General features: G+C 34.6%; 1 protein-coding gene across 4 annotated transcripts in view; it reads right to left on the reverse strand.

The window, feature by feature from the left end:
- Window positions 1-19,644, reverse strand: part of LOC136038624 (tyrosine-protein kinase hopscotch-like) — a 108,654-nt gene that overhangs the window by 46,700 nt on the left and 42,310 nt on the right. For all 4 annotated transcript variants that reach the window (XM_065721858.1, XM_065721857.1, XM_065721860.1 and 1 more), the window contains 2 exons: window positions 16,333-16,551; window positions 2,325-2,446 (listed from right to left, as the gene is read on the reverse strand). In XM_065721858.1, the coding sequence (XP_065577930.1) occupies window positions 2,325-2,446; window positions 16,333-16,551 (341 nt within the window). The remainder of the gene's footprint in view (window positions 1-2,324; window positions 2,447-16,332; window positions 16,552-19,644) is intronic.

The raw sequence follows: 19,644 nt of genomic DNA on the forward strand, positions 1-19,644 counted from the left end.
CAAAACGGACAATTTACGTAAACCGTAGCATTACAGATGATAGTCTCTATTAATCAAAATATGGCTTTGTTGGTCAAATTTATGACAAGGATAGCTTGATAACAAGCGGACATTTAATCAGTAATGTCAACATTTAATCAGTAAGCTCTGTCAATTTCATCGTAAAGTGTCAACAGTTAGTAGATCTTATTTGATGATATTTATTTTTTTGCAGGAAAACAAAACTATAAACATGTTTAAATACACTCAGGTTGCTTTGTACATCTTAAAGGTATCGATTAAAAATGACTTAGTATACGTGGTAAGATTAAGCTTAGATATTCTTCATAAGAAAACTAAAAAATAGGAAAAGGCAGTTACAGTTTTCTTTCTCTATGAACCACAGTTTCCTCCTCTCAAATTGTTTGTTAACATGTTTAGGCCTCTTTTCGCGAATGAAGGATTATAGGCAGCCAAAACTCGTACTTTTTGAAAATCCAGCTAAGGCCAAATAGAAAGGAGGACATCCACAAATGGATATGAAGAGATTTTGATCAAACATTCAGAGGAAGTAGAAACTTCATAGGAAGAAGTGGAGAGCAAAGCTCTGAACAGAATGAATTGAGGAGGAGCAGACGCTGATGTGTTGGACTCAGGGTGCTTCGTGTTGCAACGAGTTGCTAATTAAAGCATTATTATAGCAGTTGCAACAGATGACACTTCGTTTGGTCAAGTATTTAATAGACGCAAATACACATATAAAGACACATACATACACACACAGAAAAAAAGAAAAGAAAAAAGAGATTAAAACTGGCATCTTATGAGCCCGAGACAAACTCTTGATCATATCTCCCCCCCCCTTCCTGTCTCCCGAAAAATTACCGGACAAAATTTTCCTTCATTAACACATTATTTTTTCAATTCATTAGTTAATTAATAACTTATTATTTTAACTGTTTAACTGTTGTTAATTATTTTAATTATCATTATTTAATTATTATTATTCAACTTTTTTATACTTTTTGGTTTTATTAATTAATAAATAATTTCTTAACTATTTCATTTATTTATTTTAATAAAAAATAAATTATGTTTTTACTCTCTTTTTCTAATACAGTATAAAAGAAAATAAAAAAAGGCATCAAAATTTTGTTTTTCAGAGGTTTGAAATGGTTGAAATTAAATTATTCATTACAATTTTAACTCAAATTTTAGAAGGAATATTAGCCACAAAACGTTCAGACATGAATATTGATTATAAAGTTCAATAAAATACGACGCTAAAAAGGCTGTGAAACGATACCTTAAGGATTTACAAGACATATGAATCATGAAAAGGATTACCAAGGGTATAAAAAGATTTACACACTAGATTGAAAGAAAACAACACTTGCGATAATAATTGGCTTTCTAATAAAAATTGGCTCCCTAGAAGCCCTGTGCGCGTTATTATGATATTTCTACCAAATGTTGCTAGAGCTCCCTATCTCTGTATCAGGTAGCTACTAATCAAAGAATTTTTCCTTTTCGAAGAATTTTCCTTTCTGAAGAGTTTCCAAAATTTTCCTTTCCTAGAGTTTCAGGAAAAGGGTCTTTTGGAATATTTTCTGTATTGGAAAGAAAGAAGGATATCTTCCTTTCAATAATTCCTTCTTTCCTTCTTCCAATAATCGGTACAACCAAATGTACACACAGGTTGAAACCTTATAAAAAAGGGAGATATCCCATAACTTATTCCTTCAATTTGGGCATGGGAGGGGTGTCTTTGTGCATTACTTTATTTGTCCCTTAATGAACAATTTTGTAGCTTGACATTTCTTTACAGCTAAATGTGCTGACCCTGAATTAACACTTGCTACCTTGGATTTTCGCTGTTGCTAGTATTTTGTACCTCTTTGCTTTATTTAATTAAGCTTTTTTTAAACTGACAAACTAACGTCAGCTCAAAGCTATTGTGGTGAATCACAACATGGTCTTTAAAGGAGGGGAAAAGAGCGTAACACACTAGATCGGAATCACGAGAAAGAGGCAAAAAGTCTTAAAACTACCCGAGTAGGCTCTAGTCCCTGTGGAAAGAGAGGCTTAATTGGGTATCTACTGTTGCTGCCTTATGATCACCCCGGTCTTTATAAGAGGGGAAGAGAGCGCAATGCACTAGGTCAGCCTCACAAGAAAAAGGTGAAAAGTCTTAAAACTACCCGAGTAGGCTCTAGTCCCTGTGAAGAGACAGGCTTAATTGGGCATCTACCGTTGCTGCCTTATGCTCCTCTAGACGTGGGAAGACATAAGTACTGTATATTCTATACATATTTTATGCTTTAATGAAAGAAAGAAAATCATACTCATTTTCCACTTCCATGGGAACGATTGGATCAGACAACTTGACCTTTAATGAATCCTGTGAATACTTATAAACAAACAAATTCCACGACCTGATTTTGCCATGTACTGCACCGATTTCACCCTTAAAAAGAGGAAAAGATCAGTGAACATAGAACAAAAATACAAAAAAAAATCAAGAACAGCCATTTGTTAGATTAAACGAATAGATGGACAGTGCATTACCTAATAATTGAGAATTTCACACCATCTCATTCGAAAAGTAAAAACAAATTGCCCTTTGAAGAAATGGTGACTTCCCCCCTCCCCTACGGTTAGTGAAAATAAAATGTTCAAATCCAAGGATTTCAGGTAAATTACAAAGCACTCAATTTTAATAATGATGTTCCATTTATCAGCGTACTTAATAATACATCTTATGAATAAATAAGAATTTAAAGGAGATATCACTGTACGGATCAACCTAAGAGCAATACTTTAATAATAAATATAACGCCTCTCAGGGGGTGCTAGGGGTAGTTTCAAAATTTCCCATAGCAACCCAATATAATGTTACGAATTATATGGTAAAAGGAGCTCGTTTAAAGAAAAAATCAACGTTTTCGGAATATCCTCCTATTGAACGCTGGACACACCTAAAACTGGAGACTGGTTAACTAAAAAATTTTAAGACGAAAGTTTTAGATGATAAAAAAGGTCTTAGCCATAAAAGGGCGCATTCCTAAACAGCTTCATTGGGGTATAAAAAGTAAATTTGGCCATAGCTCAATTTCATCCTCAATAGTTTGTGATGGATGTGCAGCTAAATTGATTTTGTGATAAATTTGTACACCTACTTCAAAGCTAAATATATTAAAACTATTTATAGAGGTCCTCTTACTTCTAAACACCATTGAAAATAATTTAAAACAAAATATAGTATAAAAACAAAGAAATAGTTGAAGCTAACTTTTTACGCGCTAGAGTTGCAGGCGGCAGGGTTCTACATATGGATTCTCGTTGTCGCTTGTGTTCTAACCTCAGACTGTTTGCTGTCTTTTTTTATTAAAGTCTTTTCAATGATACAGTAGCCCATAACTCCTAGAAAAGGAGTCAGATCTAACCACAACGTATACTATTAAAATTGCCTAGCTAGAAACCCTTATACAGGAAACATACAGCTCCTTGGCTTGAATAACTAAGAAAGTCCATTGGCTTGAAAAATATGAAAGATTGCTTGAACTAAGATATTGTGCATATAGGGAATCTTTATTTTGTTCCCTCCGCAACTAGCGGGGCAATGGAACATCATAGAGAGCTATTTAATGGCTCATTTTAAAGGAAATTGATGTATATAATAGCCTTGTCCAATTTGCTAAGATAGTTTTTAAAATAGAATAAATTTTTTTAACGAAAAACTGTACTTTCATGTACAAAATTTATGAACGACGTCATAATCTTAGGTTATAACCCTTATATGGTGTGAAAGTAAATGCGATATTATAATGTTGGTCATAATTACATCAATACAGAATCGCTAATTATACTAAGGAGTTAGCTTAGTTACTTAGATTTCTAAGGAGTTAACTTAGTTAGCTGCTTGATTCTCTGAACTTCATTTCTTACTATTCTAAATAAGAAAAATCCTTAGATTTTTTCCTGTTTGTGATTTCTATATTAATCAGGATTGCAGCGGTATTATTTTTCAAGATGGTGGATATCATGTAGTAGCTATTAATAGAAGTTTTGTTCAGACTTTATTATAGTAAAAAAAACGAACCCTGGCCTATAGTACTTCGCTGCCTGATGAAGGATGACAGATTGGGGAATATTGTCCTTACAGGTAAGCTGCATTCTAGCGAGACGTAATTTACATAAGTCAAATACCTTGCCCCGGGGACTATTGAGAATTTCTCAACCCCTAAGTTATAATAATTTGAATTTTAGACTATTTTGAACAAAATGGCTATTTCAAAATTTTGATAGGATGCATGTGGGACAATTATAGTAAAGAACGACCCTCTAGCCCATGTTGACAGAAACTATTTACAACATAACTTGAAACAAACGTATTTTGAATATTGCTTCTTTAAAATAGGAATTATATAAGTTTCATCTGTATCATGCCTGTACAAAAGACTGAAATTTAGTAAAGAACGAACAGCACACATTGGACTTGCCCCAGTTAGCTGCCTGCTTCTCTGAAGCAGGCTACGAACAGGCTGAAGCTGAATAACAACGAATAGGTTGAAGCTGAATAAAAGACCCACATTATTATTGTTACTTTACTTACACCCGATGAAGACATTTGCTTCTAGACAGTAAATTCTTTCACTTTATTTCTCACTAATAAGTGATGTTTAAGAAAAACTATCTGTTAAAATCTTCTAGAATACAATGTTTCGTAAACCTCGTCGTTCGCTTGAATCAGAAAGCAGCGCTGAGTAAACAATCTATATCAAATTACCTCATTGAATTCTATAAGACTATGCAACATTATGGTATTACGATATTTTGTTTGAGTTATAATTGCAGAAACCGTTCCTTTGTCATTATTTACCCGCATATAAGGGGTTTTCCTGGTCTGCCCTGAGGGAAAAAAAAGAAGAATGAACTATTCTGGGTGAATATCTTGGCTTAAATACTGTGATACTACAACTCATCTTTTCAGCTCTTAAATTTCTGTAACGTATATTTAATTTGTATTAATTCTATTCTTATGCTACACATTATAATAGTATAAATTGAAAAAGATATTATAAATTCATCATATTTCTAACTTTTGAATAATTTTACCCTTTAGCTATTAGAAGTAAATCTTTGAACAATTAATCTTGCCTAGTCAGGGTTGTCGATTTGCACACTTTCATAGTTTTTGCTTTCTTTTTCGTCTCCTTGTAACCGTTCCATTGACAGACAGGAATTGCACTCTTTTTGCCAATTTGTCTGCATATTATAAAGTAAAAATTCTTTTCTTGGCATGTATTCTTCAAAATAGCACCATTTCTAGGTTTATAAAGGAATCGGTTGTTTTAAATCCGAAAGTAAAGAGGGACATAATGGTTGCACTGACACTTATTATTCTTGGATATGATGTCATTTCTGTCAGAGGCAAGCTACATCCATTTCAGGTGTATTATTAAAATCCAGATCAGACACCTGGTAAAAGCGTAGTAGATAAAGCCGCGTCTGGGAATGTTTAGTCTGAGGCTCGATCCCAGCTGTAGCAAGAAAGTTTTAGGAAATGCATTATTATATAATTTTTTACTTTATTTTAGTCACTTCTTTTCGTATATGAAAATATGCTTGTCGTATTTATTTTTTAGCCTACACTGGATATGGGGGGGGGGAGGGAATGGAAAACACTGTCTTGATTTATAGGATTCTGGAAACATTTGTAATCAAGCCCAAACTGCATATAGACATTCTGAAACCATTTTTTTTTATTCTTTTACGAAATGATGATAGAAAAGGTTCTATAAAAATACAAAACATCAAATAGAAGTATTTGACAACAAAAGAAACAACTGCTAGCCGGTATGATCTCTTCTATTTCTGCCTCTACGTTTCCTCATTTCTCCAGTCGTCTTTCCAGCATTTCAAACCATTTAAAAAGAAGTGCTGTTAAAGAGAGGTTTCGTAAAAGTTTTATCCCCTTTATTCTGGAACACCTTAATAATAGTCCGTGATTATGTACTTGCCAAATTCCCCTTTTCCTCTATTACCCTTTTTTATTTTTTATTTACCGCAATTTTTTTTGTAATTTAATTGTTAAGTTTACTGATTTGCCCTTTATCTTTGATGATTTTGCTTTTTTAATTTAAAGTGTTTGAATGAATGTACTGATTTGAATTTGTTTTTTCTTAGCTTTTACTGACATATAAAGCGAATTCGGCTCTATAGAGCTTGTTATAGTCTTTTGAAAATAAATATTATCTTCTTATCTTTAAGTAGACTAAATTAACAAATAGAGAATTAGAGAGAATTAGAATAGAACTAAGAATTCAAATTTAATATAAAAAAAATGTCATAAGCTGTTTAGCGCAACCGATCTTCTTGGAAATAGAAGAATGAGTATGCAGCAAGATCCAGTGGTACTTATACAATATTAAATTAAACCAAAAAAAAAAAAAAAATACAACCAAAAACAAGAGCTAAGAGCTCATATGGCACTTGTGACGAGGTCAGAAGAGCCAAGAGCTCATATGACATGAGGTCTAGGAAAATTCTAAGAATCAATAGATTGATTTAAAAGGAAAATCAGAGGTTTGATAACGGTCAGGATATAAAATAAGAGCTCTGAGACACGAGGTCCTTCTAAATATCAAAATTCATTAAGATCCGATCACCCATTCGTACGTTAAAAATGCATCACTTTTTATAATTTTTCCACTCCCTTTAGCCTCCCAGATGGTCAAATCGGGGAAAACGACTTTATCAAGTCAATTTGTGCAGGTCCCTGAAACGCCTACCAATATTTATCGTCCTAGCACGCCCAGAAGCACCAAGCTCGCCAAAGCACTGGACCCCCCTAAATCCCCCAAAGAGAGCGGAACCAGTCTGGTTACGTCAATCTCGTATCCACAAAATTTACTTATTCTACCCACCAAGTTTCATCCCGATATCTCCACTCTAAGCGTATTCCAAAATTTCCGGCTTTTCCCTCCAACTCCCCCCCCCCCCAATGTAACAAGATCTGGTCGATATTTAAAATAAGAGCTCTGAGACGTGAACTGCTGCTAAATGTGCTAAATTTTTCCCACGGAGTTTCATCTCGATCTCTCCACTCTAAGCGTTTTCCAAGATTTCCTGTTTCCCCCTCCAATTCCCCTTTATATCACCAGATACAGTCGAGCTTTAAAAAAAGCTCTAAGACATGAAGTCCTTCTAAATATCAAATTTCATTAAGATCCGACCACCCATTCGTAAGCTAAAAATACCACATTTTTTTTCAATTTTTCCTCTCCCTCCAGCCCCCCAGACGGTCGAATCGGGGAAACGACTGTTATCAAGTCAATTTGTGCAGGTTTCTGACCAATTTTCATCGTCCATCACGTCAAGAAGCACCAAACTCACCAAAGCCCTAGAACTCCCCCCTCTCAACTCCCCCAAAGAGAACGGATCCGGTCCAATTATGTCAATAGCGTATCTAGAACTTGTGAATATTCTTCCCATCAACTCCACTCTAAGTGTTTTCCAGGATTGTATCTCCGCATGTATGTCCCCAGATTTGATTCGAATCTGAGTGTATCTCCACCCCCTATGTCCGCATATTCGATTCGAATTGAAAATGGAGCACCTGAGACACAAAATCTTTCTGTATATCAAGGTTCATTAAGATCCGATTACTCATTCTTAAGATAAAGATACCTCAATTTTCAGGTTTTCCAAGATTTCCGGTTTCCTCCTCCTACTCACCCCCCCCCCCCCCCCAATGTCGTCAGATTTGTTCGAGATTTTAAATAAGAGCTTTGAAGCACAAAACTCTTCAAGATATCAATTTTCATTAAGATCTGATCACCTGTTCCTAAGTTAAAAATACCTCATTTTTTCTATTTTTCAAATTACCCCCCCCCCCTCCAACTCCCCAAAAGAGAGCAAACATGTATTTAGGACTTGTGCTTATTCTTCCCACCAAGCATCATCACGATCTCTCCACTCTAAGCGTTTTTAAAGATTTGCGGTTTCTTCCTCCAACTCCTCCAATGTCGCCGGATCCGGTCAAGATTTAAAATAAGAGCTCTGAGATATGAGGTCGTTCCAAAAATCAAATTTATTTAGGATTCAATCACCCGTTCGTAAGTTAAAAATACGTCATTTTTTCTAATTTTTTCGAATTACCAAATTAGGTCCCCCCCCCCCAATTTCCCTAAAGAGATCGGATCCAATCCAGTTATGTCAATCACGTATCGAGGACTTGTGATTATTCTTCCCACCAAGTTTCATCCCTATCTAGTTCATTCAACTCTAAGCGTTTCACCCACTCTAATCATTTTCCAAGATTTCCAGTCCCCCCCCCCAATTCCAAACAATGACACTAAATCCGGTCAGGATTTAAGAGGCCTCAGTTATGACGTCCTTCTAAATATCAACTTTCAACTTCAACTTTTTCTTTATTCAACTCAAAAAATACACAAACAATATTATGCCCCAACAGAGAGCAGAGCTCTCTCAAATTTCATTAAGTTCCAATCACTCGTTCGCAAGTTAAGAATACTTCATTTTTCTATTTTTCGAATTAACCCCCCCCCCAACTCCCCCAAAGAGAGCAGGTTTGTTCTGGTTATGTCAATCACGTATCTAGAACTTGAACTTATTTTTCCCACCAAGTTTCATCCCGATCCCTCCACTCTAAGCGTTTTCCAAGATTTCCGGTTTCCTCCTCCAACTCCCCCAATGATCCGGTGGGGATTTAAAATAAGAGCTCTGGGAGACAATATCCTTCTAAATATCAAATCTTATCAAAATTTGATCACCCGTTCGTAAGTTAAAAATACCTCATTTTTCTATTTTTTTCAAAAGAACCGTCCCACCACCCCTTCCCCCCCAGATTACCGAATCGGGGAAACGACTATTTCTAATTTAATCTGCGGTCTGGTCCCAGATACGCCTGCCAAGTTTCATCGTCTTAGCTTATCTGGAAGTGCCCAAACTAGCAAAACCAGGACAGACAGACAGACTGACAGAAATTGCGATCGCTATATGTCACTTGGTAAATACGAAGTACCATATAAAACCTATTTCCCGCTTTTTCTGTACTTTTTATTATCTCTTTTTAATTTACATATCGCGTATACAAAGCGCGTTTCTTATTATGATGTTTCCTATGGTTTAGAATATCGAATATCGAACGCATGACATCATATGTGGCTCAGAAAGATAAATTTCGTAGAAAAATTTTAGAAAATTTCAAATATAATATTTTTACATAACTGCAAAAATATTTATGGTATCTGAGCAATAATTGTAATTTTTTAATTCAAACCTCAAACTAGAATAATACCTGAAAATGTTTAAATTAGTTAGGTTTTTCTTTTGTAACAATTGATTTGTTATGCCATTTTTGAGGGTTAAGATTCAGTACATGGATAAAATGTCACTTTATAAAATGTCACCAAAAGAATATGATTTTGACAAGGAGTTTGACGAAGTCTGGAGGATTATAATTGAGATTTTAACAGAGGATTATTCCCGGTATAGGCAACTAATTACAGAAACTTATAAATTCATTAATACCAATGATATGATGGAGAAATTTATGGGAAAATTCAAACATAGAATTGAAAAACATGTTGAACTATTGAACACAAAGATACCAGCTGATAATTTACTGTATCAATATGCAATATGCAGTACTAGTTTTTACAAAGGTATGTATTGGGTTAACCTGGGTTGTGGTATACTAAATAGAGCCTACGAGGAGGCTCTATTTCCTACAAAAGAGGATAAACTAGAGTTGAGAGATATTGGGATACAGGCATGGGTGAAGATTGTGATAGAAAGCCGAAAGCCGCAGTTGCTTCAGTCTCTGACTGCGGAAACTGAGAAATCCATAAATAATTTCCGGGATGAGTGTCATATCAATTATGACAAAGAGTTGAAGATATTGCAACAAACAATCAATTCATTCCTTGGCGCTAAAACTAAGCCTAAGCGAAAACATATTACTGCCACGTCAGAGAATGAATGTTACAGTCAGCTGGAGAATGAGAGGAACGGGACTTCTCCAAAGCTCTGCGGGCTTTACTCCGATTTCAGAGACAACTATGTAGCTAAAACAAAGATATACTATGAAAATTTCGTAAAAAAGATTAAAAGTTTTCCTTGGACTGAACCTGGACTGTACGTGGAAGAGATTGCAACATGTCACGAGATGGAAAAGAAAATCCTCGACTCACTTTTCATCCAAGAAGAAGAAATCCTCAAATTTTTTTTAATCGAAAACGAGGAAATGAAAAGGCTGTCCACCAGTCTTCTCGAAAGAGTTATCATAATATTAGAACAGACCATGATTGATGAAAATATAGAATACGTCAAAGAGGGACTGGCGATCTTGACGAAAAGAGAGGACAAAACTGTCTTAAGTAAAGTTTATGATGTATTAAAGGTGTTTAAAGGAGAGGGACTAACTGAACTTGCAAAAATAGTGGAAAAACACATTACAAACACTGGAAGCAAGTCTTGAAAAAATTGAGAAACAATCATGACGATCCTATCGACTTTGTCAATTAAGCCCTTTTTATATATTCAAAACTAGCTGTTGGTACAACTAGTTGGAGGGGGCGCTTCACCCCCCCCCCAAAGCCCCCAAGCGCGAGTAAGTCGTTACCCGCCATATTATTTACGCGCCATTGTAGTTGTGTCCCTGTGTCCCACCTATATATATATTATATATATATATATATATATATATATATATATATATATATATATATATATATATATATATATATATATCTATATATCTATATATATAAAAATAAGTTGTCTGTCTGTGTGTCTGTCTGTCAGGTGACGTCATGTTTCTGTGTCGACTGACGTCATGAAGTTAGTTGTCGTCATTTTTGCTATGACGGTGACGTCATTAAAGATATTTAAGACATATATGTTCACGTAGAAATCTATTAATGTTTAAGTTTAAAATGACTGATGAACTTACAATGGCAAAAGCCGATGAAGATGCTCAAAGAGTCTATGCCAAAAAACTTGCTGCTGATAGAGAAAGTCAGAAAAGAAAGCGTGCCGAGGAATCAAAAGAACAGCAAGGAAACAGGCTTGAGGCTAAAGAACGCAAAACCGCGCAGTTAGATGAAGATCCACCTGGACAGCGAGAGTCAAAACATATCAAAACTGAAAATGATAGCGATGATGATTGGGTTTGGGATTTTGACTTGGATAAGGTCATCAATGCCTACCAGATTTTAGTTAAAAAAACAAAGGTTCGGCGATATATATTTCATAGTGAAGCTGAAAAATAAAGAAGAAAAAGAAAACTGAAAAAAGAAAAAATGTAAAAAACTAAAAAATACTAAAAAGAAAAAAACACTCAAAGAGAAATTACAGACCGGGACAGAGGGAATATAAATAACGACCGGGACACTCAAAGAGAAATTACAGACTGGGATACCGGGACACAAATGACGACCGGGACACAGGGAATATAAATAACGACTGGGACACTCAAAGAGAAATTACAGACTGGGATACCGGGACACAAATGACGACCGGGACACAGGGAATATAAATGACGACCAGGACACAGGTATTTAAGAATATCGTTCAAAGACAAATTTTTAATTGTAAGAAGACCGTTGAAAGAGAAATTTCTAATTGTAAAATGACTGAAGAACCTACAATGGCAACACCCGAGGAAGCTGCTCAAAACGAATGTATTCAAGCCGAAGTAGCTGTGTTGGTAAAGCGTTATGTTTCAGGTTCTAGGTCCGAGAGGCTCCAGGTTTGAACCTTGGCTTTAGCATTAATACAAAAGAAGAAAAAAACTAAAAAAGGTAAAAACTACAAAAAAACTAAAATGAAAATATATATATATATTTATATATGCTGGCAGTTGGAAACGGAAAGCTCCCAGTAGTGGGAAAGCCAAGAATGTTGTACATTCGCAATTTTTACGTAGTTTGACACATATATAAATCTATCTATATTCACAGGTGGGACACAGGGACACAACTACAATGGCGCGTAACTAATATGGCGCGTAACAACTTACGCGCGCGGGGGGGCTTGGGGGGCGCGAAGCGCCCCACCAACTAGGTGTTGGGGTGGCGCGAAGCGCCACCCCAACAGCTAGTATATATATATAAATAAGTTGTCTGTCTGTTATGTCTGTTACACTATGTCTGTTACACCAGATTATATCTTCTACATATATAAAAATAAGTTGTATGTATTTTTGTGTTGAGGGTTTGCATATGACGTCTGAAAAATAAAGAAGAAAAAGAAAACTGAAAAAAGAAAAATGGTAAAAAACTAAACAAAAAAAAAATAAAAAGAAAAAACTAAAAAAAAACTAAAAAATAAAAAAAAACCTAAAAAGAAAAAATGTAAAAAAAATAAAAAAATAAAAAAAAGGTAAAAAACTAAAAAGAAAAAAAAACTAAAAAAGCTAAAAAACTAAAAAAAAAGAAAAAACTAAAAAAATGGGAATTTCACAAATATTTCAATATATTTTGACAAAAGATTAAGGTAATTCGAAAACCTTAAAACAGATACCCAAAATTTTGAGGTTTATTATAAATTGTTGGAGCTTTAGCTTGCTTGGCACGTAAAGATTTTTCCAAGTGTCAATGTTAAAATGAACATTGACAAATTGAAGAAAACAAATCAATAAAAAGAAGAAACTTAAAAAAGAAAAAATTAAAAAGAAAAAAACTAAGAAAAGAAAAAACTGAAAAAGAAACTGTATATATATATATATATATATATATATATATATATATATATATATATATATATATATATATACATATATATATATATAAATAAGTTGTATATATGTAGGTTTGTTTGTTTGTGGGTTTGCATTTGACGTCATTATGAGTATATGAGTCATATGAGTATATATATATATAAATAAGTTGTATATATGTAGGTTTGTTTGTTTGTGGGTTTGCATTTGACGTCATTATGAGTATATAAAGTTTTGTATATGACGTCTTATAATGACGTCATAATAACGTACATACAATAAATTGTCAAGACAACAATAAGTTGTCTGTGGGTTATGTCTGTTACACTATGTCTGTTACGCCAGATTATATCTTCTTCTTCTACATATATAAAAATAAGTTGTATGTATTTTTGTGTTGAGGGTTTGCATATGACGTCTGAAAAATAAAGAAGAAAAAGAAAACTGAAAAAAGAAAAATGGTAAAAAACTAAAAAAAAAACTAAAAAGAAAAAACTAAAAAAAAAACTAGAAAATAAAAAAAAATTAAAAAAGAAAAAACCTAAAAAGAAAAAATGTAAAAAAAATAAAAAAAATAAAAAGGCAAAAAACTAAAAAGAAAAAAAAACTAAAAAAAGCTAAAAAACTACAAAAAGAAAAAACCAAAAAAAAACTGGGAATTGCACAAATATTTCAATATATTTTGACAATAGATTAAGGTAATTAAAAAACCTTAAAACAAATACCCAAAATTTGAGGTTTATTATAAATTGTTGGACCTTTAGCTTGCTTGGCACGTAAAGATTTTTCCAAGTGTCAATGTTAGAATGAACATTGACAAATTGAAGAAAACAAATCAATAAAGAGAAGAAACTAAAAAAAAGAAAAAACTAAAAAAGAAAAAAAACTAAAGAAGAAACTGTATCTATATATTAATAAAAGAAGTCAAAAGCTGTTTAGCTCAACCATTCTTTTTGGAAATAGAAAAGTGAGTATGCAGTAAGATGATGGTGAAGCAACGACCAAAAAAGAACATTTCAAAGTCTACTTTCAGACTCTGATAAATTCTGTAGTCATAGCCAAGCCCTACATTTGCCAAACAAGCAGCAATCCACTTTCAAGGAATATACCACGAAAACTACTCATTCCATAAAAATTGGACAGAACTTTATAAGAAACGAAAATTGGAGAAAATCCAGTAGAGGAAGAAGAGGAATTATTTTTGCTACTGAGAAGTGTTTACCAATTATTGATGAGACGCTGATTGGTTGATTGGTGATGAGGTGCCCTCGTAGCAGCAGATCGGTCCACCTGGAGAAGTAAAATCACTGCGCTGTTTACACCACATATCATGCAACAGAATACTTAGTAAAGTAAGTTAAGACTTCGTACAGAAGGGATAGCTGTAGAAACTTCGGGAAGGTAGGGGCGTAGAAAAGGCTCAATCAATTGGAATAATTCAATTCTACCTGGCCCTCTGGTCCCCCATGACGTCCGATCAAAACTTTAGATAAACATTTATTCAGAAGAGTCAAAAGGTTTAATAGATATTCCACGGGATGACACGACCTCTTGAGCCCCCTGGGCCAGTCCATAAATGATACAAACTGAATATTGTTTAAACACACTTTTCATAATTGAAAAAGGAGGGTCTTGAGGTGTGTTATTGATGTGAAATTTTTAGATATCATTCTCCGGATTAGAAGGATGACACTGTTTGCTGCGCGAGGAAGAGGGGCAGAATGGGTCTAAAAATTTTCCCTGACCAGTTTGAAACTTACAGCCATAAGTCTTCAGCCAGGACGAATATAATAATACAAACATTTGCTTCAGGGCACACACACTCCCCCCCCAAAAAAAAAAAAATAAAGGCGGGGACCAAAAACTTTTTTCGATGGGCTCAAAGGTTATGTCCTGAAAAATATAGGCCCCCCGAAATATAGAAGCACCGAAAGTTTTCATAAGCACGCTTCCAAGATCAATATCATCCTCGCAGCCCCATGGGGCAATAGCCCTAAATAATGTAAGTCAGTCATTGTTAACAAATAAGTGTTAGTAGAATACATTTCCCATAAAAACAAGTTTTTAAAAGAAAAGTCAAGACCCATATTAAAACCCAAGATGAGCAGAAACAAAGTTATATGATAAATAAGATATAAATTGAACAACAAGAACTACCAGTGAATAAATGAAATCCAAGACACTCTTAGGGAAGAAACCAATAACGAGCATAACAGAAATTTCCATAAATAAGAGTGGGAATAACACCCCCCAAAGCCTCCAAAGGCCAAAGCGTCAGTATCTATTATCGCTATGTCTTCTATTCTATTTATTCACTTTAATTTCTATTTGTTTTGGGTTATATTTATTCATTCATAGCAGGGCCATATCCAGGTTTTTGCTCGGGGAGAAGGAGGGCGGGGGTACACAAAAAGACTTAAAAACGCATCAAAAATTTGTTTCTATGCATTTTTGTAACGTTTTAAGAGTCGTAAAAACATTTGGGGGAGGGAGGGGGTTAAACCCCCTACACCTCACCCCCCCCCATGGATGTGACCTTGATTGATAGTTTATTTGTATTTTAAGATTGGATTAGTACATGACTGTATTTCTGACCGTCTCTGGTTTTAACATGATTCTTTACTTTTTTCAAAAACTTCTTTTTTGAAAAGCGAACCTATAAATGTATGACCCGAAAACACGGATATCAATAATGTATTCCAACTCCCAAACTCACATCCCAAAGCAACATTTATATATATTTAATCTAGCAATTTCTAATAGAACATACCAGTTGAAAATATAGATGGTCACCAGGAACGTACGCAGGAATTTTTTCGAGGGGGGGGCCAAAACCTTTGAAACAGCGGATATAGAGTAGCACCTTTTTTATTTAGTAATGCAAAAAAACAAGCATATCGGAAAACACAGATTAAATTTAATCTGTAGTATTGTAGCGGAGTTATGTTCATAGCGATTTAGAACCAGTGATTAATCTATTAAACCCCACTGAAAGGGAAATTTTAGGGTTAACAGTGCAATATGGGTGCTGTGGGGGGTAGTTCTTCTATTGCAAAAACGAGGATTTTAATTAAGAATGATAGTTTCCAAAATTGATCCATTAAAAGCTGTACTTTATCCTGCAAAGGAGGAATAATAGCCCCAATACCGAGGATAATTCTATTTTGCTGTGGAAAGCAAACTCTCTCTACAAAAAAACAGTACAATTGCTAATTACTTCAAAGAGGGTAAAAAGTTAGACAGAAAATAAGTTAATAATTGGCCTGTGACTTGACCAGATAATTACATGCTGTAAAATCCCACAAAAAAGGCTTCATACATGTATCTAGATTCTTACTAAATGTCCTACTTTTGCCAGAAATCCCAAGAAACCATGGGGAAATTAAACATTTAATAAAATTTCGGGGGTGGGGCGGGCCCGAAGGCCCCCCCTACATACGCGCCAGATGGTCACGTTACTCACAGTAAAAATTATACAAGCTTGAATTTACTAACTGTTACTATATGAGAGTTTCTGTCCAAAATTATTTCTATGACAATTTCTATTCTGTGGCAGTTTTCTTTTGACATTTTAAACGGAAACCCGAATGGCAAAAAACTCTTACCAAATAATAAACAGCATTTGCTAAATAAGATGAAGCCTCAACGAGGTCAACGGGGGCAATGGAATCCTTCTCTTTCTGTAAAAACACATCTAAGGTTCCTAGAGGAAAATATTCCATAACTAGAGATGGCACTAGGGAGGCAGGCAGTACAATACCATAAAAAGTGGCTATAGAATCACTTCTCCAATGTAGAGACAACCGGAGGGATTGCATAAATGGCTGTAATTCATAAAATGATTAGTTAAATCTTCGTCTTGGAAAACCTACGAGAAGAAAAAAAAATAATAATCACAGATGAGGATACTTATTACGTATCTATGTATCTCAAAATGGCTCCTGATTTTATTACCTAGCCTAATATAACATCCTACGGCTATAGACGATATGTAATACCACCAGTTTGCGGATTTCGTACATATAAAAATACAGCTGGTCCTATTTTCTTAGATTTTATACTTCCCCGAAGAATTTCAGGTTGCCCCTTCAAGTGTTAAACCCAAAAGAATAAATTCATAAGAGCCCATCTCTAAAAACTTGTCTTTGAACAGTAATGAACTTCTGAGCAGTAATATTTGAAAGTATAAAAATTCTACAGTGAACAATTCAAGCATGCAAAAAATAGAATTTTGGGTCTAAAACCACCATTTTTTCTATATTTTCCACCTTTACAAGCCACTTACAATCAGACTTGTAGGGTTTAAGTTCACAGAAATTAATCAATCCAATCCCACCCCCCAGCATCTTGATTACCTGCACAAATCAGATTCTTTGAATAAATATTTGATAGCAAAGAAAACTCTATAATAAAAGCGTGAGCATGCAAAAATCGGCATGTTTTCCTTTTATTCATTCCAGTGTAGAGACGAAGGGAGGGAGTGTATAAATAATTGTAATTTACAAAATTATTAGTTAAATATTTGTCTTGAAGAGCCCACAAAAAGAAAAAAAATAACGGAAAAGCTCATTAAGAATAAATAAAATGGATATTGCAATATAATGCAAGCTGGTTAGCTTGTCCAAAGGTTTTATTTTTCAACAAATTTGTCCCCTTTATGATAAATTCCAGTGATCAGCATTCCTACCAAAAGCAGCTGTCGCATTTCAGCCAAATACTGAGTTAGAAATACATATAAATATCAATAATAAACATAATTGCTACTACTGCCATTACTTACATTACTACTACTATCATTACCTACAGCTCATTACAACACAAGGCCGCCTGAGGCTAACACAGCTACGCGCACTCTTTGTCCATGCCAATCCATTGAAAACACCCATCCAATGAAATTTCAAATCCCTTTCAATGCCTCCTTATATCCTGGGTCTTGTTTTTTTTGAAGATCTTTTTTTAGAAGAATAACGTCTCAGCTTTTTTCAGCTATCCTAGCCATATCAGCTTTTCACTCAATATAGCCCAAGAAAGCAGAATTTTACAAACACTTTTCGTGCAGCCTACTGTTTGAAATACGGTCAGTCAGCCGGGTACAAAAAAAAATTCGTATGCAATTTCTCTGGAAAACGTTTAGTTTATCTATATCTGTTTTTCAGACTACTGATGGTTTAGAATCATATTTGACCAGTGTCATAACCGTAGCTACCAATATTCTAATCTTGGTTTGCAGACTTATCTACCTATTTTCCAACCTTTTTTCAACTGTGAAAAACACCCTGAGCCATGGCTATTTGACTTTTAAGATCTTCACTGCTCCCACCTTCTTTACTAATAATACTACCAAGGTAAGTGAAGCTGTTTACTTCATCAATCTTCATTAAGCTGTCTAATCATTACCTGTCGGCACCTTTTCATCTTTACTTATTCCTAGCCTTAGCGATTAGTCTCTGAACTCTTAGCCCTTTGAACTCGCAAAACCTCTAAAAGTTCATTCATTTTGCCCTCACTTTCATTTAGGATGCTTAAATCATCCGTATAATCTAGGCTCAGGAAAATTGTGCCTTCCCGTTTGATTCTGTATTCTCCCGTTGCCTTTCCTATGCTCCTTAGGACAATGTCCATGAAAATGATCCATATAAAAGGAGATAGAACACAACCTTGTTTAACTCCTGATTCAATACGAAACCAGCTGCTAACCTCATTTCCAACCTTAACCGCAACTGCGTTATTCTCGTATATAGCACTAATCACTTTCACGTATTTGTCTGGTATACCATACGAGGATAAGACCTTCACTAAAGCTCTTCCATTAAAAGAATCGAGCACTTGTTCATAGTCTATAAAACTGAGGACTAAAGGTGTATAATAACTTAAGCACTTCTATATTATTAATCTTAGTGTGAAATTAGGTCAACCCTTCCTCTACCCTTCCTAGAACCACACTGATCTTCTTTTATAACTTTATCGGCAGCATTTTTCAGTCAAAACGTATCATATTACGAAGTAATTTGCTACCTACAGAGATCAGGCTAGTGCCTCAATAATTACCATACTCACCCTTATCACCTATCTTATACAATGGCTTGGTAAAAGTTTATCTAAAATCGCTAGGTACTTCCCCTTTTTCAAAAATCATATTCATAATCTTCGGTATAAATATTACCATACTCACTCTTGTCAACTCTCTTACACAAAGATTTAATTAGAGCTTTCCTAACATCGCAAGGCACTTCCTTTTTTTCAAAAATCATATCCATAATCTTCGGTAACTTATTTCTAACCTCAGAATCGCCATATTTAAGAAACTCATTTACCACACTATCAGTACCTGGAGCCTTATCATTTTAAATCCTTTTAAGTACTGTCCCTAATTCTTCCTCACATAACAAATCTTCCTTCGCATCCAAAGTAGCAAAAAATTTTCCATTTTCCTCTATATCTTTTCATTCAACTCTATCTCGGTTTATGACATTCTCAGGATGTTCTGCTCATCTCTCTTTATCTCTTTCCTCCTGAATAATTGTGGCCCCAATCCTATATTCACTTGGTACAAGTCCAGATTGCCGACTCCCTCTCAATTTATTGACTTACCAGTATAATATTTTACTATTATGCCGTCTAGCTACATCTTTCATATCCTCGGCAATTACACTTCACACCTCCTTAGTTTATATTCTAATGCTTTCTCCACTATCTTTACATTCCTCTTGTTCCCTATTCCCTCCCTTTTTCCCATTCCTCTCTTCCCTATGTCATAATCAGCAACTAAAAAATTTATTTTCCTAAGATTATTCCATCCATCTTCTACATTGTCAAATTTTAAACTCTCCAGTTTAGTATTGAACTGTTTCTGGAAATTTTCTCTCAAATTCTCATCCTGAAGTCAACCCGCATCATAACTCTCGGGAGGCAGTTAT

The sequence above is a fragment of the Artemia franciscana genome, chromosome 18 (genome assembly GCF_032884065.1).
Source record: "Artemia franciscana chromosome 18, ASM3288406v1, whole genome shotgun sequence".
NCBI lineage: Eukaryota > Metazoa > Arthropoda > Branchiopoda > Anostraca > Artemiidae > Artemia > Artemia franciscana.